Source organism: Dermatophagoides farinae, chromosome 10 (assembly GCF_024713945.1).
Source record: "Dermatophagoides farinae isolate YC_2012a chromosome 10, ASM2471394v1, whole genome shotgun sequence".
In the NCBI taxonomy this organism is placed as follows: Eukaryota; Metazoa; Arthropoda; class Arachnida; order Sarcoptiformes; family Pyroglyphidae; genus Dermatophagoides; species Dermatophagoides farinae.
In genome coordinates this window covers 2,646,599-2,672,742 of record NC_134686.1, presented here as the reverse complement: position 1 = coordinate 2,672,742, position 26,144 = coordinate 2,646,599, and the positions used below count along the sequence as shown (strand labels likewise).

The 26,144-nt window shown below is 30.9% G+C and overlaps 10 protein-coding genes across 13 annotated transcripts; 7 read left to right on the top strand and 3 right to left on the bottom strand.

Moving 5' to 3' along the window:
• The first annotated feature begins 33 nt into the window (after positions 1–33).
• Positions 34–2,739, top strand: LOC124490729 (uncharacterized). 2 transcript variants are annotated; one of them, XM_047053281.2, is made up of 3 exons: positions 34–1,062; positions 1,162–1,250; positions 1,327–2,739. In XM_047053281.2, the coding sequence occupies exons 1-3, from the start codon at positions 780–782 to the stop codon at positions 2,428–2,430; spliced, it is 1,476 nt and encodes a 491-aa protein (XP_046909237.2). In that variant the 5' UTR covers positions 34–779; the 3' UTR covers positions 2,431–2,739. The 2 variants fall into 2 exon arrangements, with proteins under 2 accessions (XP_046909237.2, XP_075590551.1); XM_075734436.1 differs by lacking the exon at positions 1,162–1,250 and having other exon boundaries at positions 1,379–2,739.
• A 480-nt stretch (positions 2,740–3,219) lies between these two features.
• LOC124500647 (uncharacterized) lies at positions 3,220–7,868 on the top strand. Its single transcript, XM_075734435.1, has 6 exons — positions 3,220–4,042; positions 4,116–6,129; positions 6,198–6,315; positions 6,369–6,534; positions 6,597–6,811; positions 6,892–7,868. Exons 2-6 carry the CDS (start codon positions 5,057–5,059, stop codon positions 7,147–7,149), a joined length of 1,830 nt encoding a protein of 609 aa, XP_075590550.1. The 5' UTR covers positions 3,220–4,042; positions 4,116–5,056; the 3' UTR covers positions 7,150–7,868.
• A 25-nt stretch (positions 7,869–7,893) lies between these two features.
• LOC124500648 (uncharacterized) lies at positions 7,894–8,800 on the top strand. The gene is made up of 2 exons (XM_047064743.2): positions 7,894–8,033; positions 8,086–8,800. Exons 1-2 carry the CDS (start codon positions 8,021–8,023, stop codon positions 8,709–8,711), a joined length of 639 nt encoding a protein of 212 aa, XP_046920699.1. The 5' UTR covers positions 7,894–8,020; the 3' UTR covers positions 8,712–8,800.
• Polr2I (RNA polymerase II subunit RpII15) lies at positions 8,633–9,418 on the bottom strand. The gene is made up of 2 exons (XM_047064746.2): positions 9,075–9,418; positions 8,633–9,007 (listed from the first exon to the last, which is right to left on the bottom strand). The coding sequence occupies exons 1-2, from the start codon at positions 9,269–9,271 to the stop codon at positions 8,818–8,820; spliced, it is 387 nt and encodes a 128-aa protein (XP_046920702.1). The 5' UTR covers positions 9,272–9,418; the 3' UTR covers positions 8,633–8,817.
• Positions 9,419–9,736: 318 nt separating this feature from the next.
• Positions 9,737–11,540, top strand: LOC124500649 (uncharacterized). 2 transcript variants are annotated; one of them, XR_012832453.1, is made up of 3 exons: positions 9,737–10,029; positions 10,100–10,578; positions 10,644–11,540. XR_012832453.1 is itself a non-coding variant. In XM_047064744.2 (3 exons), the coding sequence occupies exons 2-3, from the start codon at positions 10,551–10,553 to the stop codon at positions 11,249–11,251; spliced, it is 549 nt and encodes a 182-aa protein (XP_046920700.1). In that variant the 5' UTR covers positions 9,737–10,029; positions 10,100–10,550; the 3' UTR covers positions 11,252–11,540. The 2 variants fall into 2 exon arrangements, 1 of the variants encoding a protein (XP_046920700.1); XM_047064744.2 differs by having other exon boundaries at positions 10,731–11,540.
• A 204-nt stretch (positions 11,541–11,744) lies between these two features.
• Positions 11,745–14,214, top strand: LOC124491084 (COP9 signalosome complex subunit 1). The gene has a single exon (XM_047053694.2). The coding sequence runs from the start codon at positions 12,257–12,259 to the stop codon at positions 13,958–13,960; it is 1,704 nt and encodes a 567-aa protein (XP_046909650.2). The 5' UTR covers positions 11,745–12,256; the 3' UTR covers positions 13,961–14,214.
• Glg1 (Golgi apparatus protein 1) lies at positions 13,999–18,667 on the bottom strand. The gene is made up of 2 exons (XM_047053693.2): positions 18,609–18,667; positions 13,999–18,492 (listed from the first exon to the last, which is right to left on the bottom strand). The coding sequence occupies exons 1-2, from the start codon at positions 18,662–18,664 to the stop codon at positions 15,033–15,035; spliced, it is 3,516 nt and encodes a 1,171-aa protein (XP_046909649.2). The 5' UTR covers positions 18,665–18,667; the 3' UTR covers positions 13,999–15,032.
• LOC124491086 (uncharacterized) lies at positions 14,238–18,493 on the top strand. Its single transcript, XM_047053696.2, has 2 exons — positions 14,238–14,739; positions 14,812–18,493. The coding sequence occupies exons 1-2, from the start codon at positions 14,238–14,240 to the stop codon at positions 14,916–14,918; spliced, it is 609 nt and encodes a 202-aa protein (XP_046909652.2). The 3' UTR covers positions 14,919–18,493.
• Positions 18,668–18,715: 48 nt separating the features above from the next.
• LOC124491085 (proteasome subunit beta type-5) lies at positions 18,716–19,862 on the top strand. The gene is given in 3 exon segments (XM_047053695.2): positions 18,716–19,280; positions 19,344–19,596; positions 19,598–19,862. Coding segments are annotated over 3 exon segments (828 nt in total). The 5' UTR covers positions 18,716–18,813; the 3' UTR covers positions 19,706–19,862.
• On the bottom strand, positions 19,719–23,102 carry LOC124491218 (uncharacterized). 2 transcript variants are annotated; one of them, XM_075734574.1, is made up of 7 exons: positions 21,747–23,100; positions 21,497–21,664; positions 21,287–21,436; positions 21,063–21,204; positions 20,724–20,992; positions 20,255–20,661; positions 19,719–20,182 (listed from the first exon to the last, which is right to left on the bottom strand). In XM_075734574.1, exons 1-7 carry the CDS (start codon positions 22,285–22,287, stop codon positions 20,123–20,125), a joined length of 1,737 nt encoding a protein of 578 aa, XP_075590689.1. In that variant the 5' UTR covers positions 22,288–23,100; the 3' UTR covers positions 19,719–20,122. The 2 variants fall into 2 exon arrangements, with proteins under 2 accessions (XP_075590689.1, XP_075590688.1); XM_075734573.1 differs by having other exon boundaries at positions 20,018–20,182; positions 21,497–21,670; positions 21,747–23,102.
• Between the last annotated feature and the right edge of the window lie 3,042 nt (positions 23,103–26,144).

The window sequence follows — 26,144 nt, the reverse complement described above, 5'->3', positions numbered from 1 at the left end:
ATTTTTTTTTGTGCAGTAAAAAAAAACGATGAACGAATCTATTCGATTCTATCGTATAATTTTTATAAATTCAAATGTTAATCAGTCATATAGTTAATTGTGATGATGATTGAATGATTGATGACAATGAATGTATTTTACCATTTTTGACTAAAATTATAAACTTGACACGTTACGTTGATTGAAGCTTTAAACCACACACACACACACACACACACATTGACCAGATATTGGCCTGAGACTATATGAATGAATGTCATCGAATTGTGGATATTGCCCGTGGCACTACCTAATGATAATCGGCTAAGATTTTTTTTTTATTAATTTGGTTGAAAAAAAATCAAAATTTCAAGAGTGTAGAAAAATTTTTTTTTTCTGAAACAACCTTCGTATATCAATCATCTTATTGCCATTGAAATGAGAGAAAAAAAATATATATTGATCATCGATAATGATCAACAGTATAAATGAAGAATTTGATCCATATATAAAAATGATGATGATTATAATGAACGATAAGATTTAATCAATAAATCATTTAGAAGAAAAGTATTTATGCGTGCAACAAGTAGCCGATATGAAACCAAGTTCAGTATAGTAGTATTGGCTTCACATTTATTTTTTTTTTAACAATTCGGTTCATCGAATTCGATTTTAGCCATTGTTGATGGTATAAATTTTCTCGTCAATCATATAACGATTTTCATTGATCAACGACAATTCATTCTGACAACATCGGTTCAACAACGGTACTGTTTTTCAATAGAAATCAAAAAACGATGTCTTCATTATTATTATCTCAATCGATCATTTCAAGTACGGAGAATAGTTTACGAGAAAAGAGTCTTCAACGAAAAATTCATCAACATCAACATCAACAACATCTTCATCCGAATCATATTGGCCGTTATAATCCTAATTTTAGTGTTGATAAACATGATTCATATCAATATGGCAACAATCGGCCACGATTAATTGTAACCGATGTTCATGATCGTCAATCTAGTGCTGATATTTCGAAATTTTGTTGGCTAATATTCATTTCCGTTTTGGTACTAATCTGTAAGTTTTGTTTGTTTGTTTGTTTATTTTTTTTCATTATGGTTGATATATATCTAATCATCATCATAATCATAATTATTATTATTTATAATTCAACAGTTTATCTATTGATTTTTTCATTGATTTCATTGATTTGTTATGTACTGTTCATTTGGATACCGAATGATATTGAACGAAATAAATTGAATGTAAGTTATATATAGCTATATATTATGTGTGACAACGAAATTTATCTGAAAATCAAAAATTTTTTTTTTATTGCAGAATGAACTGTATGATTCGATTGTCATTGGTGAACCACAAAATATGTTATTAGTAGGACAATTACCACAATATGATAGGAAATTATTATGGACAAAAAATTTATATGTATTCGAATCAAAACAAACAGAAGATTTAATGAATTTGGCTACAAAACCATTGTTATTACAGAATAGATATCCGGCACTATTTTGGAATGAAGATTTTCGTTCAATTATAATCAATGATCATGTTACCGGTGCAATATGGCTAAATGATTTAGGTGATTTGATTTTTGTATTCATGGCACCATTGAATGAAACCACCATTAGTATTGTACGATTTCAACCATCCATCAATCATATCCGAACAGAGATACAGACAATCAATCCAAACGAATCAATTCTACCCATATCTTCGATTGATCCTGGAACAGAATTGAGATTGATTCAAACAAAAAATGGAACATCAATTAAAGTATTGATCAATCAAGATAATATAGATCGATTTCTTTGTTTACATACCGTTAATGAAACATTACGACGAATTGATTTAAGTGAACAAATCTGTCCAAATAGTTCAATGCTATGGCCACATTTTAATGTAGGATACGGAAATGGTACATCATTACATTTGTTTACCGAACAAAAACAACAAGTATTGATTGTACCGGAAAATGTTCTATATCGATTAGGTGTGGAATATCATTTTGAATTCATTGAAATCTCACAATTAATATCGAATCGTTTGTTTCCATTGATCGGTGATTGGATTATAATCGCTGTGGCCAGTTCAATTCTATTCATAATGATTGTATTGGTATTGAAATATATGATGATGAAACGTCATCGACCAATGAATAATAATAATGTGTCATCTTCATTCAATAATGGATCCGATGAAACACATCCATTATTGAATCGTCGATCGAATAGAAATGATGATGAAATGAATGGATGTTGTCGATTCAAATGGACAAGTTTGTTGAGTTGGTGTCAACATTGTCATCATCAGGAATCTTGCCATAGATTATCATCAAACAATGCCACCATAACATCGAACATACGTTCATCCGATCGTCGACATACTGAACCAGCACAGAATGCAAAAAATTATGTCAAAATCTAAATTATCATCGTTGATCATCATCATCATCATGTAATTATCATTTTTGTCCAGTTTACTATGACACAGATGAAATTATGATGTTCATCATTTTTTTTCTCTTCATCGTGCATTCACACTGACGACCTGATAATGGAATTTTTTTTTCTACTACTTTTGACTGGGTCATTGATTTTTTTAAAAATATATTTTGTTTGTTTGTTTGTTTTGTTTTGTTTTTTTCGTTGAACAAAAATCAATAATTGATGATCAATAATCATTGATGAATAAATTAAAATTATGGGGTCAAATTCCACATATGACAATGTACGATTATCATGATGATATGGCAGTTATTTTGTTGTTTCGTTATATTGCAATAATAAAATTGTTCATCACAATCTTATTATTAGGCGTTTCAAACCAACCATTTTATATACAATTACGTCAAACTCAAATTGTGTGTGATTTCACAAATAAAGAGAGAGAAAAAAAAAAGTTGGTGGTTTTTTTTTTGGTTAAGAAATCCTTGAAACGAATATATAATTGAATATAATGAAAATGAATGTGTGTTGATTATGATCATTTGTTCATTTGATCTTTGGATGTAAATTTACTTACTACTACCAACATTGACCTGGTTTGTTGTTGTCGTCATTGTCGTCATATTACCATTTATATTATTATTATCTTTTAAGACAACAAAAAAAAGAGAAGAGAAAAGATTAATTTTAGTAATAATTCTTACACGTATTAATCATTATCATATCATTTGGATGTAAATGAATGAATGGGTTGATATAATTGACAACTCTGTTACTGTATTTGCAAATAACAGGTTCTCAAACGTTTTTTTTCTGCTGTTGTTGTTGTTGTTGTCGTTGATTGAATTGCTTCAAAATAAATTATCTTGTTTCAAGTCCGGATGTTCGAATGAGTCATCCATCATGATGATGATCATCATCAATTTGTCCTTGTTAATTTTTTCGTTTTTTCATATGTCATATATGATCAAAATAAAATCAATGATGATGATGAAACAACAATCAGTTTGAAAGATGTGAAATGAATTTTTCCCGTTTTTTTTTATTTTTATTTTCGAATTTTAATTATTGCCGTCATCACTATTGTCGTCTGCCAATCATGATGATGATTTGATTTGAATTCATTTCATGTGTGTACACAATTATAATGACTCTGTGTTAATTCGATAAATGTTGCACATTTTCACATTAACAGCTTTATTTTGGATTAAAAAAAAAAATTTTTTTTTTTTTTTTTTGGATTCATTGAATCAAAATTCATTGGGAATAATAACGACATTGATGAATAGTGAATACTCGGTCTGCATTTTTTTTTTTTTTTTTTTGCATACACACAACACACACACACTGTATTTCAATGCAGGATGCTTTATTTACCACCAACGTCATACCCACACACACACACGCACAATTTATTTACCTATAACTAAAATAAACAATTTTCTGTTTTTTTTCCTCATATTCATCTCTCTCCATCCCTGTATCTGTATCTGTGTGTCGGATGATGTTTTAAGGAGAATTCACGATCATTACCATATATACTCGAATGTTTGTTGTTAAATTCTTGAAGTAAACAAAAAAAAATCAATTTAGTAAGTATACTATTCTGTTTCATTTATAATTATTATTTATATTTGATTGTCGTTGTTTTTTTTTGACATATAGAATTTATATATATTGCTCTTGTCTAACTGCTCTGTAACAACAACAACAACAACAACGAATATGATATGATGATGATCAACAAAAATAATGCCATTTCATCAGTAATCATCATCATCAAAATTGATTAATTTAGAAACGCCTAAAAAAACAATACATGAAATCATCACCATCATCATCACACGATCAACTTTTTGATAATCCAGATTATCACTTATCACCCAACCAACCGATTATTTCTATTCAATATCAACCAGAAAAAAAAGTCATAAAACCATTTTTTTTCAATGATAATGTGATGGTGATGGTGATAAATGGTGATTGAATATTAAAAAAAAAATACTCACTATAATGGAATACAAAAAAATCTCGAATCAATAAATTCGAATACTGCAAACATTCGAAAATTTATATTCATCAAAAAAAAAAATTTTTATAGAACTTAATCAAATCACATATTCATCGATCATTCATCGATCAACCAAAAAGAAAAAAAATCAATTTCACATTTATTACATCGTTGTAAATATTGATGCGAAAAAAATCATCATCTAATCTAATCATCCAAAAAAAAAGAAGAAGAAATCCATGATGATGATAATGATATTTTTATCTAGTGTCACAAAAAATTGTGCTTTATTTTATCATTGAAAAAGTGTTTTTTTTTTCATTGTGAAAAAAAATGATAATGACATCAACAACCATTGACAATACAATTAAAGAAAAAAGACTGTAGCAATACAAAACCAGTCCAACAATTGGACCTTATTTTTTTCATTTTTTTTTTTTTTTTTTGGTTTTGTTTTTGAAAAAACGAAAAAAAAAGAAAATTTTATCGAATTTTTGTATGATTAATACTTGTTGTTTTTATATACTTCAATTATTATTACTATACACTATTGTTGCCGTCGTATATGAAAAAAAATTTTTTTTATTAATGATAGATGAATTATAGTACTGATACATCGACTGCCACCACGACGCCAAGATTGCGGACATTGCAATCATCAACATCAACATCGTCGTCGTCGTCGTCGCCGTCAGGATCATTATTGTCCACCAATCGCCATCATCAATATCATCATCATAATAATAATAATAATAATAAACACATCAATTCGAATGTATCGATCAATAATAACAACACGAACAACATCAACAACAACAACAACACCCTTGCAAATAATCATAATCATCAATTGAAAAGCAATAACTTTATTGCCATCGCTCAACAATCATTTATTTCACCGCCAAATCATAATTTAAATCATCCGATTATTGAGCAAACAATTATGATGATGTCTTCAAATGATGGCACTGTTAGTGGTGGTATTACCACTAGCGGCGGTGGTGGTGGTGGTGTTGGTGTATCTGGTGGAAAATCAGTTTCATCCAAAATGTCCGATAAACAAGCACAAATTGGCGAAATCGAACCATTATTGTCATCAACTTCATCATCGACGACAATATCACCAATGCATGAAACGTATAATGCTAATAAAACAACCGTAATTATACATGATAATAATAATAAAGATCATCACCGTCAAAATGATGGTCAATCATCATCGGTTCATTTAACCATGGATTCATCATCATCATCATCACCACATCATCGAAATCATAATGGTCTCATTCATCATAGTAGTAATAGTAGTCATAATCCGGAAGGTGATTCTTTACATTCATCTATTGAAGAAGAATCTAGTTCTCTGTTAATGTCCAGTTCAGATCATTATCTACATCCTAATCAAAACTATATGGTGATAAGGACACAATCATTGAAAAATATTATACTTTTAAATCTTCTTTCACTTGTATTTGTATCGCTCAATATGATTCTCAATTTATTGGTCATTTCGGTGATACATGAACGAATACCGATGCAAGAACCACATCTTCCTGATATAGCTTTTGATGTTCTACCTGATCATAGACATTTTCTTGATATAGCCGAATATGTCATTGTTATACAAAGTTTCTGTATTGGTGTTTTGCTATTCTTTCATAAACATAGGTTTGTTGAAAAATTTTCAACTTTGATCATAATTCATTCTTAACCCATTTTGAATTAAATGAACACAGATCAACAATATTACGGAGAATTTGTATCATTATGGGTATCATTTATTTTTTTCGTGCTCTTTGTCTGGCCTCTACCCAGCTACCGTTGGCCAGTAAAAATTATTATTGCTCACCACAGGTAATTAATTTTTTGGTCAATGAATTGTAATTAATTTATATTATCGAAAATAGCTAAAAAATTCATCTCAATACGAGAACATAACTTCGTTACAATTCATCGAAATTATCGTTTCACGTGTATTCTACATGAGTCTCGGTATGGGTCTTTCAATTAATGGCCATCATACATTCTGTGGTGATTACATTTTCTCTGGCCATACAGTGATATTAGTTTTGAGTAAGTGTTTTCTTTGTTTATTTACAATAATTAATTGCCTATTAATAATCAATTACAAATAGCCTATTTGATACAACAAGAATATCTGTTACCTTCACGTCGTCGAACATTATCATGGAGATGTGTTGATATTATTCAGATAATAATGACTTTAACAAGTATATTATGTATATTAATCGCACGTGGACATTATTTCATCGATATAATTATTGCCTATTTTGTGACAACAAGAATATTCTGGATCTATCATACATTGTGTTATTTCAGTGCCATAAATGTAAGCATTTCAATGATACTCGGCTTATCGCGTTTCATCTTTTCAAATTAAATGTTATATTTTTTCCCTTTTTTCTTTAGTTGAAATCTTCTTCAAATCATTTGAATCGTGTTTGGTGGTGGCCAATATTTGTCTATCTTGAAAATATCCGTGTCATACCAAATCATCATTCACAATCTTTACCAAATCATTATAACCATTCTAAACATCATCATCATATGAAAAATGATGATCATCATAGAGTGAATCAAGTACAAAGAATTTTTGAATGGCCACTTCCTTGGCCAAAAAGATTTGCACGCCGAAAACATCATCGATCACATCAATTTTCTGCTTGATTAGCCACATTTTGTACAACCATTCATTCGTTCTAGCTAACCTGATGCATCCAAACTTTGTTTGTGTTTTTTTCAAAGGAAAGTTTCAAACGGTCGATATGAATCCGTAAACAAACAAAACAAAAAAAAAACATATGAGTGATACACTACAAGTCGAGATATATATTGTTTAAATCTCAATTCAACTCTAAGCCAAAAAAAAACCTTCAAAATGGACAAAATTTATTTATTTTTTTTTTGCCTATCATATATAGAATCAAGAAATCTTTAACCTTTTTTTCTTTTCCCTTTTCATTTGTACATCATTTCTTCTTCCTCTAATTTTTTTTTCGTCATTTGTTCCTTGCCTTTAATTTTTTCTTCAAACAAAAAAAAAAAATCTGTACAAAAAATAATTGAAATTTTTCGCTCTGAAAAATTTTCTGTTTGTTTATTTTTAAATTGAGATAAACACACAAAAGAAAACGAACGAATTTGACATATTTGATGATGATGATGATATATTGTCGGTGGTGTTTTTTTTTCTTGTATTTTATGTCTATTTTTTTTCTCTTTGCCTTGAATGTGATAATAACAATTATATATAGAGCGTATTTTTGTGTGAGATATGCTTCAGAAAACAAAAAATTTTTTTTTTTAATTCAGAAACGAACCCGGTACAGTTCCCGGAAGAATTTTTTTCATTTTTTCAATCAAAATAAACTTTCCGAAAATGTAAACATACGCGTCGGCATAAATATCAATCAATCAAAGTTGAATATAATATCTTTATTTTCATCATATATCGAGTACGTTCGATTTCATCATTTGTTATTATTTCTTCCTGTTTTGATTTCGATTTGTTTGTTTGTTTAAAAATTTGACAATCATTATGGATTATAATGGTAATAAGTATTGATTGATATACATCTATTAAATGTTTTTTTGTTTTGATAGACCAAAGACGTCAGGATAAATCATGGAATGATCCACCAATGTTTTCTGTTGAACAAATAAATCAGGCCGCTAATACAGCACCAACTAGTAAACGTTATAGATATCCACAGCCGGTCCAGCCAGCCGTAAATCAGCCAACTTATCCGAATTATCCTCAAGGAGCTGTCAATTCATATGGAAATTATAATAATAATGCTTCGATGGCACCGGCTTATCAACAACCGCAACAATATCCATCCTATGGAAACACTTCAAATGCATACGGGTCATCAATTCAACAGCCAGCAATGCCACAAAATTATAACTATCCTTCCCAACCCATGAATCAATATAATCCATTAACCTATACATCACAACCAGTTGGTGTTCAATCGAACCAAGTCATCCCGTCAAATGACAATACAGGTTACCCACCATCATCGACAACTTCTATGCCTAGTCCATATGGCACTGTTACCGAATCGAATTTAGTTCAGCCTCCATCTACAATAGCAAATAATGCAACACAACCGGTTGGATTCATGAATATGAATTCAGTTCCGATCGCTTCAATGAATCAATCAGCACCTGCTCCTGGATTTAATTACAATCAGTCACAACAACAATATCCATACAGGCAATATTGAGCTATATGATAAAATAATACAAATTTGTGGTAAAAATTTTCATTGTCTAGATTTTTTTTTAACAAATAAAATTGAGGATTTTTGCATCATTTTGGTAATTCAAACATTATTCAGTCCATTTATGTGTACATTTAGGTTCAGTACAAACATAATATAATCGCATATCATCTTCAGCTCTGCGTGATTGTCCTTGAAAAAATACTGCTTCTTTATGGCCACAACTTGGACATGGATGTTCTTTGGTTCGTGGTAATGTTGGATCGTGTATAACATCGGGAACGATTCGGCTCAATTCACTAGTTAAGGAAAAAAAATCATCAATAGAAGCATATGAAATTGAATTTTTTAATCGAAATTTCTTACTCAATTTCGTGCATAATACGATTCACGTATACACAACTATTTTCGGCCATTTGTTTAAAATCGCAATTACGACAGGCATAAAGTAAAACACGAGAATCCTTATCCTCTTTCGGATACAGCATGTTGTTACATTCTTGACAGAATTTGATGCCAACAAATTTTGGTCCATCATCATCTCCAAGGTTTAAAATCGGCATGATTTAAAACAATTCAATTGTATACAATTGTCAGATGAAAAAAAATTTATGAAATTTATATTGAATGAAATTCCAATTGAACTTGAAAATACTTTTATCTATATCTTCTACTTCTTCTACTCTTCTATGAGGCTAACGTTTGTGAGTAACTGCGAGTTTTACACTCGCCAAGTGCTTGCACTGTGTACTGGTACTGTGTATTAACTTGGCATTTGATGCGGGGAAGCCGAGCTGGACATTCTTAGTTATTTTCAGTACAAACATAACTATTTAGTATAAGCTACTCAGTGTGTGTGTCTGAGCATGCGGGAAAACTTTTGAATGCCGCTGAACAGTTCGTCCAGCTCAGAAGTAGAAGTCGTTTCCAAAGAAACGCATTCTGTGGTATGTAGCTTTGACAAAGCTTTTTTTTATTGTTCTAGCTCAGCACACGTTGCCGCAGCTTTTGAATCCAATAGATCAGGGGTGGCCAATCTGCGGCTCGCGAGCCACATTTCCCACAGAGCTCTATTGAACAGGGGGCGCACTTTGGCCACCCCTGCAATAGATGGTGCAGTCATTCAATAGAACATAGAAAGAGTTCGAATTCGAATTTTTCGAATTGATTATTGTGATAATACATGTGTCACACGTGATTTTCATTTTGTGTGCCTGTGTGAGCGTGTATTTGATGATGAAATCTTGCTTGAAGACTGCATTTATTGGAATGATTTGTTCTGTGTTTTTGTTTTCATGATTTATTATCTACTCATCGTTTGGTAAGTTATTTCGGTTATTTAACCTGATTATACCTAAAATACCTGATAACTTTTTTCATTTAAAATAAAGAAAATGGAGCATTTACGATATTGCAGAAAGCCACAGCGGTCGACGATTCAATGTTGAGTGTCTTCATGCGATGAACCCATAAGGTGATCATCAATTACAACAGCATATTATTCAACATGAAACACGACAACAACAACAGCAACAAATAATACAAGCAACAGAATCCGCTCAATCATCACATCAAGTTCATCATCATCAACAAAATCTTCATCATAACCATCATCATCATCATCATTTGCAAAGATCGGCATCCACCGGTTCAGAAGTACAATTCAGATCATTAGTTGAACCATCTACGGCTTCAGTGCCATCAATTTGTAGGCGTGTCCTCTATTTTGTAACATTGTTTATGAAGGGCTTTGATAATTCTTTATTTAAGCTTGTGAAATATAATAATAAAAGTTAGTTGATTTTCACCACTGAACGTGTCAAGTTATTTCTCGTCTCTTGCATGCTACAAATTCAAACCCAACATCAAGGTTAGTTGAAATAAACGAAATTTCAGTAGTTTTCACTAATCATTGTTATATGATTTAACCCTTAGCACTCGGACAGAAAAATCCGAGTTCTATTTTATAACTTACAATGTCCCCTCTACGGGGACATCCGAGTGCAAAGGGTTAAATTACAGTGATATATTCATTGGGCGATCATGTTGATGATGAAAATGATCTTTTTGAATGTGGCAAATGTAAACAACATTTCTCATATCTTCATTCATTTGTGCAGCATAAAAAAATTTGTAATAGCCGATTACAGCAGCAACAACATACGAAAAGCAGTTTATCAACAAATAGCGAAAAGCTACGAGAATTGGCTGAAATCGAATTACATTTTGGCATTGCTTCGACATCGACATCAGCCTCACAGCCACAGTTGGTTCATCATACTGGTAGCAATGTTCATCATTCAATGGGTAAATCACTTTTATCAACATCATCAAACAATTCTTCTCCATTATTGATTCCAAGCAACAATAATTCGCCTACCTCAATGATGACAGCTGTTGCTACTGGTGGTGGAAATGGCCAGTCAACCAACCATTTGGTTGGTGATATAAATATTATTAATAGACATCTAAACCATGGAAATCGTGCTTCACCATTAATTGATCCACATTCGAGCTTCAATGCTGCGTCTATTTACAAATAAACGCGTGCCATTAAACAAACCACTTTGTGGTTCAATATTGCGACTGAACATGACAATCGATCCAATGTTTAATCCAAGTTTGTGTAAATTCACATTGTTGTAACAACGTGAATGCTTTTTGCATAATATGTTGAATGAACTATGAATTTAACACCATGACATGGTGTCTTTTGTTTGTATGAAGTGTTGTATGTTTTAAGTTTGTTTTCTTATATTTATTGTTTATATAAATTCATTTATTTTTGTCATTAATAAAAAAAAAGTTTGATTTTATTAAAATCTACATAATATCCGGTGGCTATGTCGTTTGATTAGATCCAAATTTTAAAAATAAAAAGTTCATTTTGATGAAAATTGATGATCAAAATTCTGGAAAATACAATAAAGTTATCATATGAAATAAACACAAAAAAAACACACACAAATCATGGATGATGACGAAATGTAGTAGTGAAAATATGCGCATGTGCGAAAAAAAAAAATACTCAATGGTGTAGTGCAGTAATTCTCAACCACTGTGCCGCGGCGCTTTTGTGTGACACAAAATTCTGAAATTGTGCCGCCAAATTTTAGATTGACCATTGATTCCGTGATGCAATGTGCCGCCAAATTTTGAAATCGTTAAAAGTGTGCCGCAACAAAAAAAAAGGTTGAGAATCACTGGTGTAGTGGTTCGAAAAAAAACATTGTTACCGCATATATAATCATGTGATTCACGTGAACAACATTTCGTTGAAATTGCAATGTTGTTCGAATTTAAATTTTTGGATTAATATAAAACAAAATTGACTTATTAAAATTTTAATTTTCTATAAAATAAAATTTATCTATCCATCAAAGATAATTTTCAAAGATAAAAATACAATACACCGTTCATAAATGATGTTACCGCATTGTTATGCATTGTTGTCATTGTCATTTTGTTATTTATGTAAATTCTAAAAATTAATCGACACTTTTTCACAACCATTTATTCTATCTGGCTAAATAATCTTTAAAAATCGTATGATAATGTCTTTTCCGAATCACATTGAACCAATGCAATTGGATGCATCCATCGATGTTGATGTCGACGTTGATGAAGCAAGTGATCTATCGAATTCGGACAATAATTTTCATATAATCGATTCATCACCATTCGAAGTGGAAACATATGCAAGTCAATATTCGGGCCATTCAAAATTGATTCGTTTGATGTATATCGCTGACCATTGTCCACCATTACAAATTGATGCACTTGAACAAGCAATGAAATATGTGAAAGCTCATACATTTAATGTATCAATGTATCTAAAGATTCATGGCAAATTGGTTGCAGCTCAAAACGGTCAACCAAGCGAACAAGCTAATGTCGAGCCATTAGATAATGGATGGATTGAAAAACAAACAAAATTATCGCAAATCATATTTGAGAAATTGGAAACCGATCTTAAGAATTATAAAACAAATTCGATTAAAGAAAGCATTCGTCGTGGTCATGATGATCTTGGCTCTCATCATTTGCTTTGTGGTGATCTAACCAATGCATTAAAATACTATACACGTTCACGTGATTATTGTATGGGCGATCATCATCTATTCACAATCTTTTTAAATGTCATCAAATTGAATATTTATCTCCAAAATTGGACTCATGTTGGCTCACATATACAGAAAGCGGAAACAGGTGAATTCAGCTCAAATCAAACAAACAAATCGAAAATCAATTGTATTGCTGGCCTATTAAATTTGGTGAATACAAATTATAAACAAGCTGCTGAACGATTTGTGAAAGCACATATTGATGATCTTAAATTATTGAATGATATACTTTCACCGAATAATGTTGCCATCTATGGTGGTCTTTGTGCTTTGGCTAGTTTTGATCGTGATGAACTTCGTAAAAAAGTTTTACATAATTCAGATTTTCGTATATTTCTTGAACTTGAACCACAACTACGTGAAGCTATCAGTAGATTTTTGGAATCAAAATATCCAGATTGTTTGAAATTGTTGGACGAATTGAAAGATGCTTTTTTGCTTGACATTTATCTGGCACCGCATGTGAAACAATTGTACAATCTAATTCGAAGTCGTGCATTGATTCAATATTTTACACCATATTTATCGGCTAATTTGAATCGAATGGCATCGGCATTCAATACTAGCGTCACTGCATTAGAAGATGAATTGATGCGTCTAATTTTGGAAGGAATGATACAGGCTCGAATAGATTCGCACAACAAAATACTTTATGCCAAAGATACAGATCTACGATTATCAACATTCGAAACTGTAATTGAAAAAGGTCGCGATTGGCAAATGAAAGCGACCAGTTTAATTCTGCGAACCGCTTGTGCTCGTAATGGAATGATCACCATTCGTCAACAGAATTATACACAATCCCAACAACAACAACAACAACAGCAGCAGCAACCACTGTCTAATAATACATCAACATCATTGATCCAGAAAACAACAAACAATTCTACTAGCGGAATAAATCTTAGTTCACCCATAACATCGAACGAAATGAATTCAACTGATGGTCGATCACCATCATCATTTCATCATTCTTTACTATCTTTATCACAAAATCAATCACAAAGTCCATCATCGCCTGGAAATCCAATGGTATCTTGTTCGCCTTCATCACCACCACCAACAACAACAGCAGCAGCAGCAACAGCACCACCATCAACAAACAATGGTTGTACAACTGATCTTTAAAAAATAATAATTTTGTAAAAGTAAAATCATATGGAATACAACTTATTAAATCGTTTTTTTTTACTGGTTTCTCAATTAATTTGCTAAAATGATTGTCATATACATAATTCAAATGAATGAATGAATAATTGATAATGATGAGATTTTTTGTTGTTGGCTATTAAAAAAAAAAATTCATTAATAAAACAATATTTTTTTATATACCAAACAAATCATAAATGTACACACACACATAATAATAATAAAAAATTCTCTTTACTTGTTCGATTGCTATTGTATGAATGTGATTAGTTTTTTTTTTGTTCTGTTTCTGTCAAAAATGCCACGTCGTTTAAGACGAAGAAAATCTTCAATATCAATAGCATCATCATCCGATGATAATCAACAACAATCAACATTTTTGTTACCATTGGATGAACGTGATGAATCGTGGACAATTGGAAAACAAATGTGGATGTTCAATTCGATTGGTAATCGAAAACAATCGGAAAGTTGGCGATCAATAATCATTCAAATGTCATTGATAATGGCCACAATTATTTTTTGTTTTTACACATATTTTTGGTTTGAACATTTTCATTATTATTTAACACGATTCTATGCACATCATGTTGATGATCATCATGCTCAACATGTGCTGGGACATAAATTGATCCGTAATCGTTCACATGCAGAAGCGTTTCATTGGTTTCGTAAATCTGCTGATCATGGCCATCCACATTCGGCATATAATCTGGCTGTTGGTCATCTAAGTGGATATCGTACCGATGTTAAACAAGGTATAAGAATAAACAATTTGATGATGAAAATCGAAAGAAAAAAATTGTTTAATTTGAGTAACTTTTATATAGGTGAAGTTCGACAATTGTTACGATTTGCAGCAAAGAATGGTGTACAAGAGGCACATGAATTGCTTCGTGGTCTTTGTCGTGAGAAACCAAAATATTGTGATTTGTAATGAAAAAAAATAAATTTTGGAAATGAGTTCATCTTATTTACAAGATACATTCAATTACAATAGAACATATATAGATGTAGAGTAGATAATAAATGTAATGGAAAACTATTATTATTATTTGATTTTATCACTAGTAGGTACGGCCTGATAGATTCGGCCACAGAATAGTCCGAATAAAAATATGAAAAGAATGATTGTTAATAGAAATAAATAAAGATAATTATGTATGGGCGATGATGCCACCATATGGAACACTTGTACAACTGAATCAGCAATAGGATATTCTTCACTAGCATATTCGAATAATTGTATTCGTTTCTGTAATAATGTATCACATTCAGGACTAAGACGATGTGGTGAATTACGATGAATGATGGCCAAACAATTCAACTGATGGCCACGGCCAGGTATCACATCCGAACAAAATGTTTTTAAATCGGCCAAACAAACCTGAAATAAATGCGGATCCGATTCAATGTCCGCTTCAGTTTCTTTGATTAGTCGAGCAATCTCATGTTTGCATGCCATATCTTCAATTTGTTTGGCCAAAAATCGATTCTTCAAACATTCATGAATGTCCGATTCATCGGCACATTTTCGATGAATTTCACGTTGACAAGTTCGATAAAGAAGAGGATCCAATTCAATATTCATCGATACTTCGCGTATAATGTTGATGATTTCAATTTCACAACTCTGTGACAAAGTATTATGAAGATATTGTTGCTTCAAACAGGCGATCACTTTTCCATCCAACAATTCATCTGGTTTGCTTTTCATTATAATAGTGGAACAATATTTGTTGATTTCCATTTTACAACTTGATTTCAGTCTTGGATTCAATCGATAATCTCGATTTTGTTGTGCTAAACGTTTTAAAACTAATGAACGACAATTATGACCAATGCCCGGATCGTTACGATGATCACGAAGACAATAAAGGACATCATGTAGATCCGATAAGATGCAATATTTATCAATAGCAATTTTACACATTGAAAGCAATGAATAATCAACTGAATTATCGACCTGTTCGATATATTGTTTACGGAAAAGACGACGTTGACAAGCACGTTTCAATCGAATAATATTCGATTTTAGACATTCCAATACATGAGATTCACCGGCTTCAATGTGTGCACAAAATTCTTCACGATCATGGCGACAAGCATCCATCAAACCAGGATCAAGGCCAATATCTTCATTCAGTTGCAATAATTCTTCACGTAACATCTGTCGACATTGATTCGATACTCGTTTACTATCGTCAACTTGACCATCGTTATTATTAGAATCATTATATACCAACCAACTAAGACAATTGATTATATCGTATTTTGTTCGCAAATTATTACAATTATTTTCAATATCATTTTTACATGCTTGTTTGAATTTTGGATCAAATCGAAAATCTTTACTGTTGATCAATTGAAAATGTTCGATGGCCATACGACATTGTTGATTGGATTTAACCTGATGATGATTTTTATGTTGAATCAAACATTGAATCACTTCATTTTGATTTGACGTCGAATGCATGACAGAAAGATGATGGTCATCATCATTAACGAAATTATTATTTTCATTTTCATATTCCGAAGAACAAAATTGTTTCACAATACTCAGACAGGATTTGAATAGTGGATAATTAAGTTCAAAATTTGAACTTTGAGCTATTGTAAAATTACCAATTGCATTACGACAATGTGATTCAAGTTGTTGATAGTTTTCCTGTAAACATGACATTTCATAGCCTTTACCAAAAACTTGTACTGAACTACAATATTTGGCTAAATCTTGCATACAAGGTACTTCAATGAATGGCAATAATTCGACTGATGATGCTCGTTGTTTCATTACACGTTTAATATGATGAACACATTGTTTTCGAAGTAGTATTGGTTGATTGTCTTTGTTGGTAGTGTCCATCTGATAAACATAACGATATAAACAGGCCATTACGGTAGGTCCACGTTCAGGATCCATTCCACTCACATCTTCATGCCAATTTTGATGAGCATGACAATATTTTACTGCATCCGTATGGCAAGCTTCATAAATTTCTGAATCCAGTTCAAAATTACGAACCACAAAATATTGCATCTGATTCAATGATTCACGACATTCTTCAGCCATTTCTGGTGAATCAATGTGTTCGGCTAAACAGCTCAGTATTCTGCCGTTTCCAGGTCGAATATGTTTACATAAATTATCGACAGTAGATTGACATGTTTCTTGAAGCACTGGATCAACACGCCAGTCTTCGGCAATGTTAACTTCTTTCAATAATTGTTCAACTTCACGTTGACAATTTGAAGATATTTTCCTTCGAACATGAGCATCACCTCGACGTCGTTTAGCTTTTGCATATTTCATTAAACAATGAAGAATTTTTGCTCCAAATTCTACATTTGAACAGAATTCTTGTATATCATTTTGACATGCTTCAACCAGATCTGGTGTTAGTTTATAATTTTCAAATAAAAATCTTCTATGCAATAACATTTCGGCCTGACATTCGGCCAATAAAGGCAAGCCTTTTGAATGGACATTTTCTAAACACAGTAAAATTTGTGACAAACGAACTTCTTTACGACCTTTGACATTGTCTCGACATTGATGAATTCGAATGTCATGACGACAGGCTTGAACTAAACTTTTACTAACTTTATAATCACGAGCAATCAATTGTTCACGTTGAATGAGTTTATCTTTGCATTCTTCACTCAGATCTGGCTCATCAACATTAGCCATTAGACATTTGTAAACACGACCATTACCTGATTCGATTGTTTTGCAAAATCGTTCACGATCTTCACGACAGGCAAAATACAATGGTTTATCCAGATGAAAATCATTACTCTGAAGTTCGGATATTCTTAGGATTTCATTCTGACATTTTTCAGGCAATTGATCAATATGTTTTTGCAGACATTGTATCGTATTTGTCTGGCTATGAGTACTGGAATCCCAATCCAATCGACCACATTTCAAATCATGTATTTTATCTTCACAGGCTTTTGTAAATTTATTGATCAAACGATAATCACTGAATATAATCAATTCCATTTGCTGTAGATATAGTTTACATTGATCTTCTGTTTCCGGTTGAATTCGATCGATTAAACAGGACAAAATATTAGCACCAGGACTTAGTGCATCTTCATTCGCTGCTTCCAGACAATCGTGATTTTGTTTTAGCAAAGATTTACATACAGTTTTTGTTATATCGGTGAAATGATCTAATTTGGTTACGGCCATCTTGAATGACCATATTTCATGTTGACATGATTCGGATAATTTTTGTTCAGCATCCGAACGTTCGAAAATACAATTCATTATTTCAACATTATTATTGAGGATCTTTTCATCATGACCACATAATGACGGTAATTCTTCTTTACATTTTGGATTTGATGATAATAGATTGGTTTCATTCTGGAATAGATAACGAATTTTTGTCAAATCAAGATTTGGTGATAATTCGGTGGTGACAATTCCATTTATATGAATCACAATATAAATCAACGATAATATATGGAATTTTTCAATAAACATTTTGATTCGAATGTAACTGTCATTTCAAGGAGAAAGAGAGAGAGCTCATTAGTAAGACCATTAATTAATCAGAATATAAAGAAATGTCATAATGATAATTGCTTGTTCAAATTAAAAAAAAACATAACGCACCAAAATAAAAATAAAAATGAAAAATTGAACACCAAAAATATTACGAGCGCATGCATCGAGTGTCACGTATTCTATGAATGTCTCAGAATAAAGAAAAATTTTTTTAGCTCAGTCATCCCAGCAGTTTGTGAGATTTAAATTGATTTTGTATTTTGTATAAAGCGAATATTAATTTGTAACTTTTAATTGTCTTCAACAAAAAAAAATGGCTCTTGAAGCATATTTAGGATTACATCCAAACGAACGATTTAGTATTGATCGAAAACGTTTACAATTGCCTAATTATGAAAAAGTTATCGATGAAGATCATCATCAAATTTGTCTGTCCATACCACGAGATCCAATGAATCTATATTCAGATTCGGCTAGAAAAATTGCTTTGAAATTTAACAAAGGTACAACAACATTGGCATTTGTGTACAAAGGTGGTGTGGTTGTATGTGCCGATTCACGGGCTACCGGTGGTCAATACATATCCACTCAAGAATGTAAGAAAATTATTAAAATCAATGATTTTCTTCTTGGTACAATGGCCGGTGGTGCTGCCGATTGTATGTATTGGCAACGTGTTCTATCCAAAGAATGTCGATTATTCGAATTACGTAACAAGGAACGTATTTCAGTTGCTGCTGCATCGAAAATATTGGCTAATATTTTGTACAGTTACAAAGGGTAATTATATAACATGATTATTGTGTAATTATATTGTCATTTTAAATACAATTCATTTTATAGAATGGGCCTTTCTTTGGGTGTAATGATTTGCGGCTGGGACAAGGTTCGTGGTCCACAAATCTTTTACGTCGATAATGATGGTAATCGTCAACCGGGCAAATTATTCAGTGTTGGTTCCGGATCCACTATTGCATATGGTGTTTTAGATACATTCTATCGACATGATATGAATGATGATGAAGCTTATGATTTGGGACGTCGTTCCATTTTTCAAGCTACACATCGTGATTGTGGATCTGGTGGCATTGTACGAGTGTATACGATTAAATTCAAATGGATGGAAATGTATTAGCGAAACTGATATGATGCAACTTTATGATGAACCATATCATCAGACAAGACCTGGTCTTGAAAATATTTAAGAAATTTTGAAGATTGAATTGTATGTGTGTGTGTGTTTTTTTTTTATTAATAAATAAATAAAAAACAATCATCATTATTTTTTTTTTGTCAATGATTATTTGATTATCAATTATCAATTGATTGATTGATTAAAATAAAATTGTATTGATCAACTAATAGAAACGACAATCTATATAAAGAATTTGAGAAAGTGAAAGAAAAAAAAATTTGTTCTTTTTTTTTGATTTTTTTTTAGTCTGTCTGTATATGAAATGATGTGTGATTGTGAATTTTTTAAAAACACCAGAATATTTGTTGTTTGTTGATTGGATGAATGTAAGAATTAAAATTGCTTATTATTATTATAGATTAATAAATAACATGTGTTAATTAGGCACAAAATGAAACAAGCAATTAGAGATTGTATTGATCATCATTCAGTTTTGTTGTTGTTGCTGTTGAAGCATTTCGGGCATATTGTGAACAAGACAAACTTCCTGTTTTTAATCAAATAATGATAGTAAATTTTTTTCATTATTGTTTACAATAATAATGAATTTAAAACTTACACTTCGAACTTTAGATCCAGTACCACAACGATGATTAGCACATTTGATACGTGATCGATCAATAGTATTGGTTGATGTGATTGGATTTGTTGGCAAATGATTGGACAATTGAAAACCACTTTGATCAGTTTGACTGTCCAATGGTGATGAACCGGATGCCATTAATGGTTGCCTTGTATATCGTAGATCATGATACGAAGTTTGATGTGATGGTGGTCTAAGTTTTGATTGTTGTTGGCAGTGAATAGTACGATGATACGATGACATTGGATGTTGTTGATGTTGATTCGAATGATTATTGTTATTATTATTATTATTCACTCGATACGAATGTTGACTTCGAAATGATGAAAGACTTTTTAATGAACTTTGTGATCTCAACGATGATAATGATTGGCGACGAAAATCTACACAGTGGATAAAATTTATTAAAAGAAATTATAACAAAAGAATAGTGCATTATAATAACCATTGAGATTAGATGGTAATGGTGGTATATTATATGATGATATTGGTGTCTTTTCCTGTAGGCTATAGTCCTGATGAAATGGACTACGCGATGGTGTTGATTGTAATGATGATGTTTGATGATGATGAAATGGATGATGATGATGATGATGATGATGATGTGAATGTTGATTATTATAACGATCAGGTTGGGCATTCATTATAACTGGAGGTGGTGGTGGTATCATATCACAAAAAGATGGTTGATCATTTTTGGCTAGTTTTTTATTCCTGTTTTTTTTTAAGAACCAACAATAGTAAAACTTGGTAAACAAATATTCAATACAAAAGTAATGCTTACTTTTTCATCAATTTAATGACCATCATGGATAGAATCAAAATCAATATGAAGCTTATGATAAGGCTGAATAATGTGATGAATTCGATTTTATTGATAAAATCGAATGTTGTTGAACCAATACGGATGAAAAATTGTGAATCATCTATAAATGTTTGATTGATTGATTGAAAAATTATTAATTTTTTTTTGTGTTTTCATTTTGCATCATTCAATGGAATACTCACAAGCCATACAAATTCGACTTTCTTTTTCATCATCATATTTGACAAAATATCCTTTTAAACATTTACAGAATCCTTGTTCATTACATTCAGAATTGGGATTCAAATAACGACACGCTTCACTATATTCACAGCGATCATTTATTTGTAGAGCTAATCAATTGAAATTAGATTAATTAGATTAATTTGCAATTAATTGTAATTAGGCCTAACCTTTAAGACAATATTTATTTTCAACATTAACAGGATATTCTTGTAGACATTCACAACGATGTGTGGTACTATTACACCAAACATGGAATAATATACGATTACAGGTATTTTCACAATGTTCACCTAGCCAGAATGCAATTCCTTTACCATATATTGGTGCCGGTTCTTCTGTTTCTCCATGAATGAAAATATGAAAAAAAAACACATAGGATCGATCGATAATCGATAATCGATGATAATCGTAACTTACCATCACGTTTATGACGAAATAATAATAATTGTTCAATTATTGTCGATTGATTGTCATTGTTGTAACTTATTGATGATGATGATGATGATGGCAGTGTATTATTATTGTTCAATATTGATAATTTATTCATTGTCTTTGATTGTTGTTGTATGGAAAAAGCATCACAATAGAAATGACATTTAAATAATGATGTTGATGATAGTATAATAGATTGCATTATTATGAATATTAATATTAAATTGATTGATGATGATGATGATGATGATGATGACTGTATGTTCAATGTTTTTAGACCATTTTTCATCATCATCAATAACCATAATAATAGAAACCATGATGATGACATATGATAGATGATATTATTGTTATACATTTTTTTCTTCGTTTTTTTCTCATCGAAAATCTTTTTTCTGTCTTCATATTCATTATTATCGTTGTTATTGGATTGAAAATAAAATGAATTTCGTCTATAGACTGTATCATCATCATCATCATCATCGATATTATCATTTTGAATGAATGAAAAACAACTCTTCATCATTATTGAACAAACACACAAAAGCGCACACACACACACACACACACAGACTTTGTGAGTCGATTTGATTAAATTTTGATTCGTTATTTAAAAAATCAAAATTCATTCAAAGAAATTCATGACTTGTGAAGGCTTGAAATTGTTGAACAAATTATTTATTGACAATTTTGAATTCGAATATATTATTTATATTTATTATATTTATTGACAACCGGATGAGATCAACAATGTGATTTGAGCAACTTTTTTTCGTTGTTGTTTTTTGTTTGTTTGTTTGTTTGAGTTTTATCATTTCAAAGCACTAACACACACACATGATTATGTTTATCGATGTCATTGCTGCTATACACGAATGATTACGATTATCCATTCATTTTTTGATTGATATTATAAATAGATCTTGATGATGACCATGAAGAATTGTGGACAATTTTATTCTGATGATGATTATGATGATGATGATGATAATGATTAGCTATTTTCAATTATATTGAATAAAAAACAATCGATTTTAAACGAAATTCTATTGTTTTGTTGTGTCTAATGTTCTGTTATTCGATACATACACACACCCACACCCACACAAACCCACATGCAAACGGGCACTATAGTAGTGTATATTCCACCAAAAAAAAGAGAAAAAAAGAATCCGATTCCAGAAAATAAAACAAGAATAAATAATCCTTATATCAACCAAATAAACTAGTGATGAAACAAAAAAAAAATGCCTAACAAGAATAACAAAAACAACTAGAAAACTAGAAACAATAATAATAATAATATGATGATGATGATGATGAATATAGATGAACCATTAGAACTCATTGAATCAGACTTACTTACTATAACTATTAATAAATAAGGAAAAAAAACAGGCAAATCGTATTTGTGTGTCCGGGTGTTCTTTGTGTGTGTGTGTGAGATCCACTGATACTGAATTCCGGATCGAATATAGTGAATATAAAACACTAGGAACAACAAACCATTTTCATACACACTACATACTACTAGATACTATAGATAGATGAAAACGATATTCCACACAAACTCAATGTGATGGTATCTGTTTTCATCAGTGATGGTATTCTTTGGTCTGGTCTACATTTTTTTTTTGTCGTTGTTGTTGGCGTTGGTTTACTACCAACGAATAGCTAAACAACAACAACAACAAAAATGGCTCTTCATCTTCTGTTGTTGTTATTTGACTGGTGGTTTGGTTATAATAATAATTCTATATAATTTGTAATCATTCTTTCACTCTCTCTCTCTGTGTGTGTGTGTGTTGGTTTTTTTTCTGGATCGATTTTTTTTTCGATTCAATTTTTTTTTACTCAGTGCATTTATAACTATATTATTATTACACACATATATCCGGTATTATTGATGATGATTATCATTAGATTTTCATTTATAAATATAATTTTTTTTTTACAATTTGATTATCGTCATTGATTGAACTTTTAGTTTTTTTTTTCATTTCATTTTTAAAATCACATCTTGAAGAATCGCAAATTCTTCACTGTATATGAATATGAATAAATGTCTACATAATTGTTGCCAAAAAAAAAAGAAAAAAAAATTCGAATGGCATGGTTTTTTTTTCTTGGCCATTCAAATTTGTGTATTCATATATGATCTGTATTCTGTATTCTGTGTGTAATCTGTTCGTGTTCATAGCATATATATATAAATGCAAACAAAATGAATGAAGAATTTTTTTTTTTTACTATTCTTATGAATGAATGAATGAATGCAGTGAATAATAGTAGTAGTAGTAGTAGTAGATATGAATCGAATCAAGACACCAAGAAAAAGATTTGAAAAGTGAATTTTATTTTTTTTTCACATTAAATGTAAATGGCAATATATTCTAGATTGGTCGATGACATACACATACACACATTCTGTGTGTGTTGTTTGTCTTGTTCGGTCAATCTATCTTTGAGAATAATCTCTCACTCACACACACACACACAGAGAGAGTTCCTTTTTTCCATTTCTTCATGATTCTATTCCTATATGAAACAAAATGATAGGAGGCGATGACACATTTTTATGTTTCCATAATAAAAAAAAGAAAAGAAAAGAAAAGAACAGAAAATTTCTTTTACTTTAGATATATCTTGACTTTTTTTTCTATATCAAAGAATATTCTGTATTCTGAATAAATAATTGAATAACTGAATGCATATGTCTGTCTTTTTTTTAAAAAAAAACATACTGAATTTACAATCTGGGCAATTTTATCATTTTTTTTTCGTTTGCTGTTTTAGATTTTTCAGTGCACAAAAAAAAACTTTTTCTGTGGGTTGTGTTTGTCCATTTACTAAAAGTCTATAGTGTGTGTGTGTGTGTGTATGTTGTGTTTGAAACCAGAGAAAATGTTTGCATTTCAGACATATATCGGAACATGCTCCAGAATATATTTTGGATTCGATTCTTGACATGAAAATTTTTCAAACAAAACAACAACAACAACAAAAAGCAAATGTTTACCAAGAATAATAATAGTGGCTAGAATTGATGATGATGATCCTATGAAGACCGAATGGTTTTGTTGTTGTTGTTGTTGGGCTCCAAGCTTTCTCTCTCTCTCTCTCGTTTTGCCATTTGGTCTTTTGCCATTCATTGATTATTGTTTGTGGGATTTCTGTTGTTGTTGTTGTTATAGTTGTTTTCGCTTCACTTGATCCACATTCATACAGATAATAAACGAAACAAAATGAAACCATATATGTTTTTCATTGGTTAATGTTACTACTATGTTATCGTTTATCGCCATATATACAAAAGTTTGATCTTCATCATGTTGACAACACGGATATATGATGAAAACAACAAGCAAACATTAAAATGGATGTCACTACGGTTTTTTTTTCGTTGGTTGGTTGGTTGGTTGTTTGGTTGGTGAGGAGAAAGAAATTCACAGAAAAAAAAGGTGAAGGAATCGAATTTTTTTTTTTTTTAAATTTTCAATCACAGTTCAAACAAAATTCCCTAAAGAAGATTCCATATGATTATCAGGCAAATCGAACGCGAATAGAATTTATCCATTCCAATGATGAAATCAAAACCGATCGTTAGTATAGAATTATGATGATGATAGATTGATTCCAATAAATCAATAACTAAACAATCAATATCGATCTGTAATGAATGAATAATAAAAAAATATATTGTTAGTCAACAAATAACAACAAAAAATGAATTGAAAAAAAACCAAAAAAACAAAAAACAAAAACTTTCCGAAATTCATCTTTTTGTTTCGTTGATTTGATTCGAAAGATTCATTGGTGAGTGTTTTTTGAAAGTTCGAAACTAAAAGAATCGAAAGAATCAAAAAGTTATGCCGCCTGAACAACAGCCGAATTATTTATTATATTGTTTTGCTTGTCGAGAATCAAATTCTTGTTTTATTTATTTATTTATTTTTTCTTTACAAAGAATTTTCACAGAACAACATGACAAAAGACAAGAATTTTTATTATTGTCGTATCGTTTGTTTTATATTCTTGTTCTATAAAATTCTAATGAAAAGAATTTTTTTTTTATTGTCAAAGTTTGTATCGTGTTTTGTAATCTTGTTTTTGTTGTTGTTGTTGTTGTCGTTGTTGTTGTTGTTGTTATTATCATCATTCTTGGAATTCTTTGTTACAAATGGCCGGCTGCTATAAAAACACATTGAAAAGGGTGCCGGCGTTTCAAGATTTTCACTATAAAAAAAAATTATACATACTTGGACCACTTGAAATCCATTTGGGATCCATTTCATACACATATTAGTTAGTTGTTCATCGTACAAACATATAGATCATCATCATTTCGGCTGTTGTTATCGATGAAATCATTGCTGTGTGTGT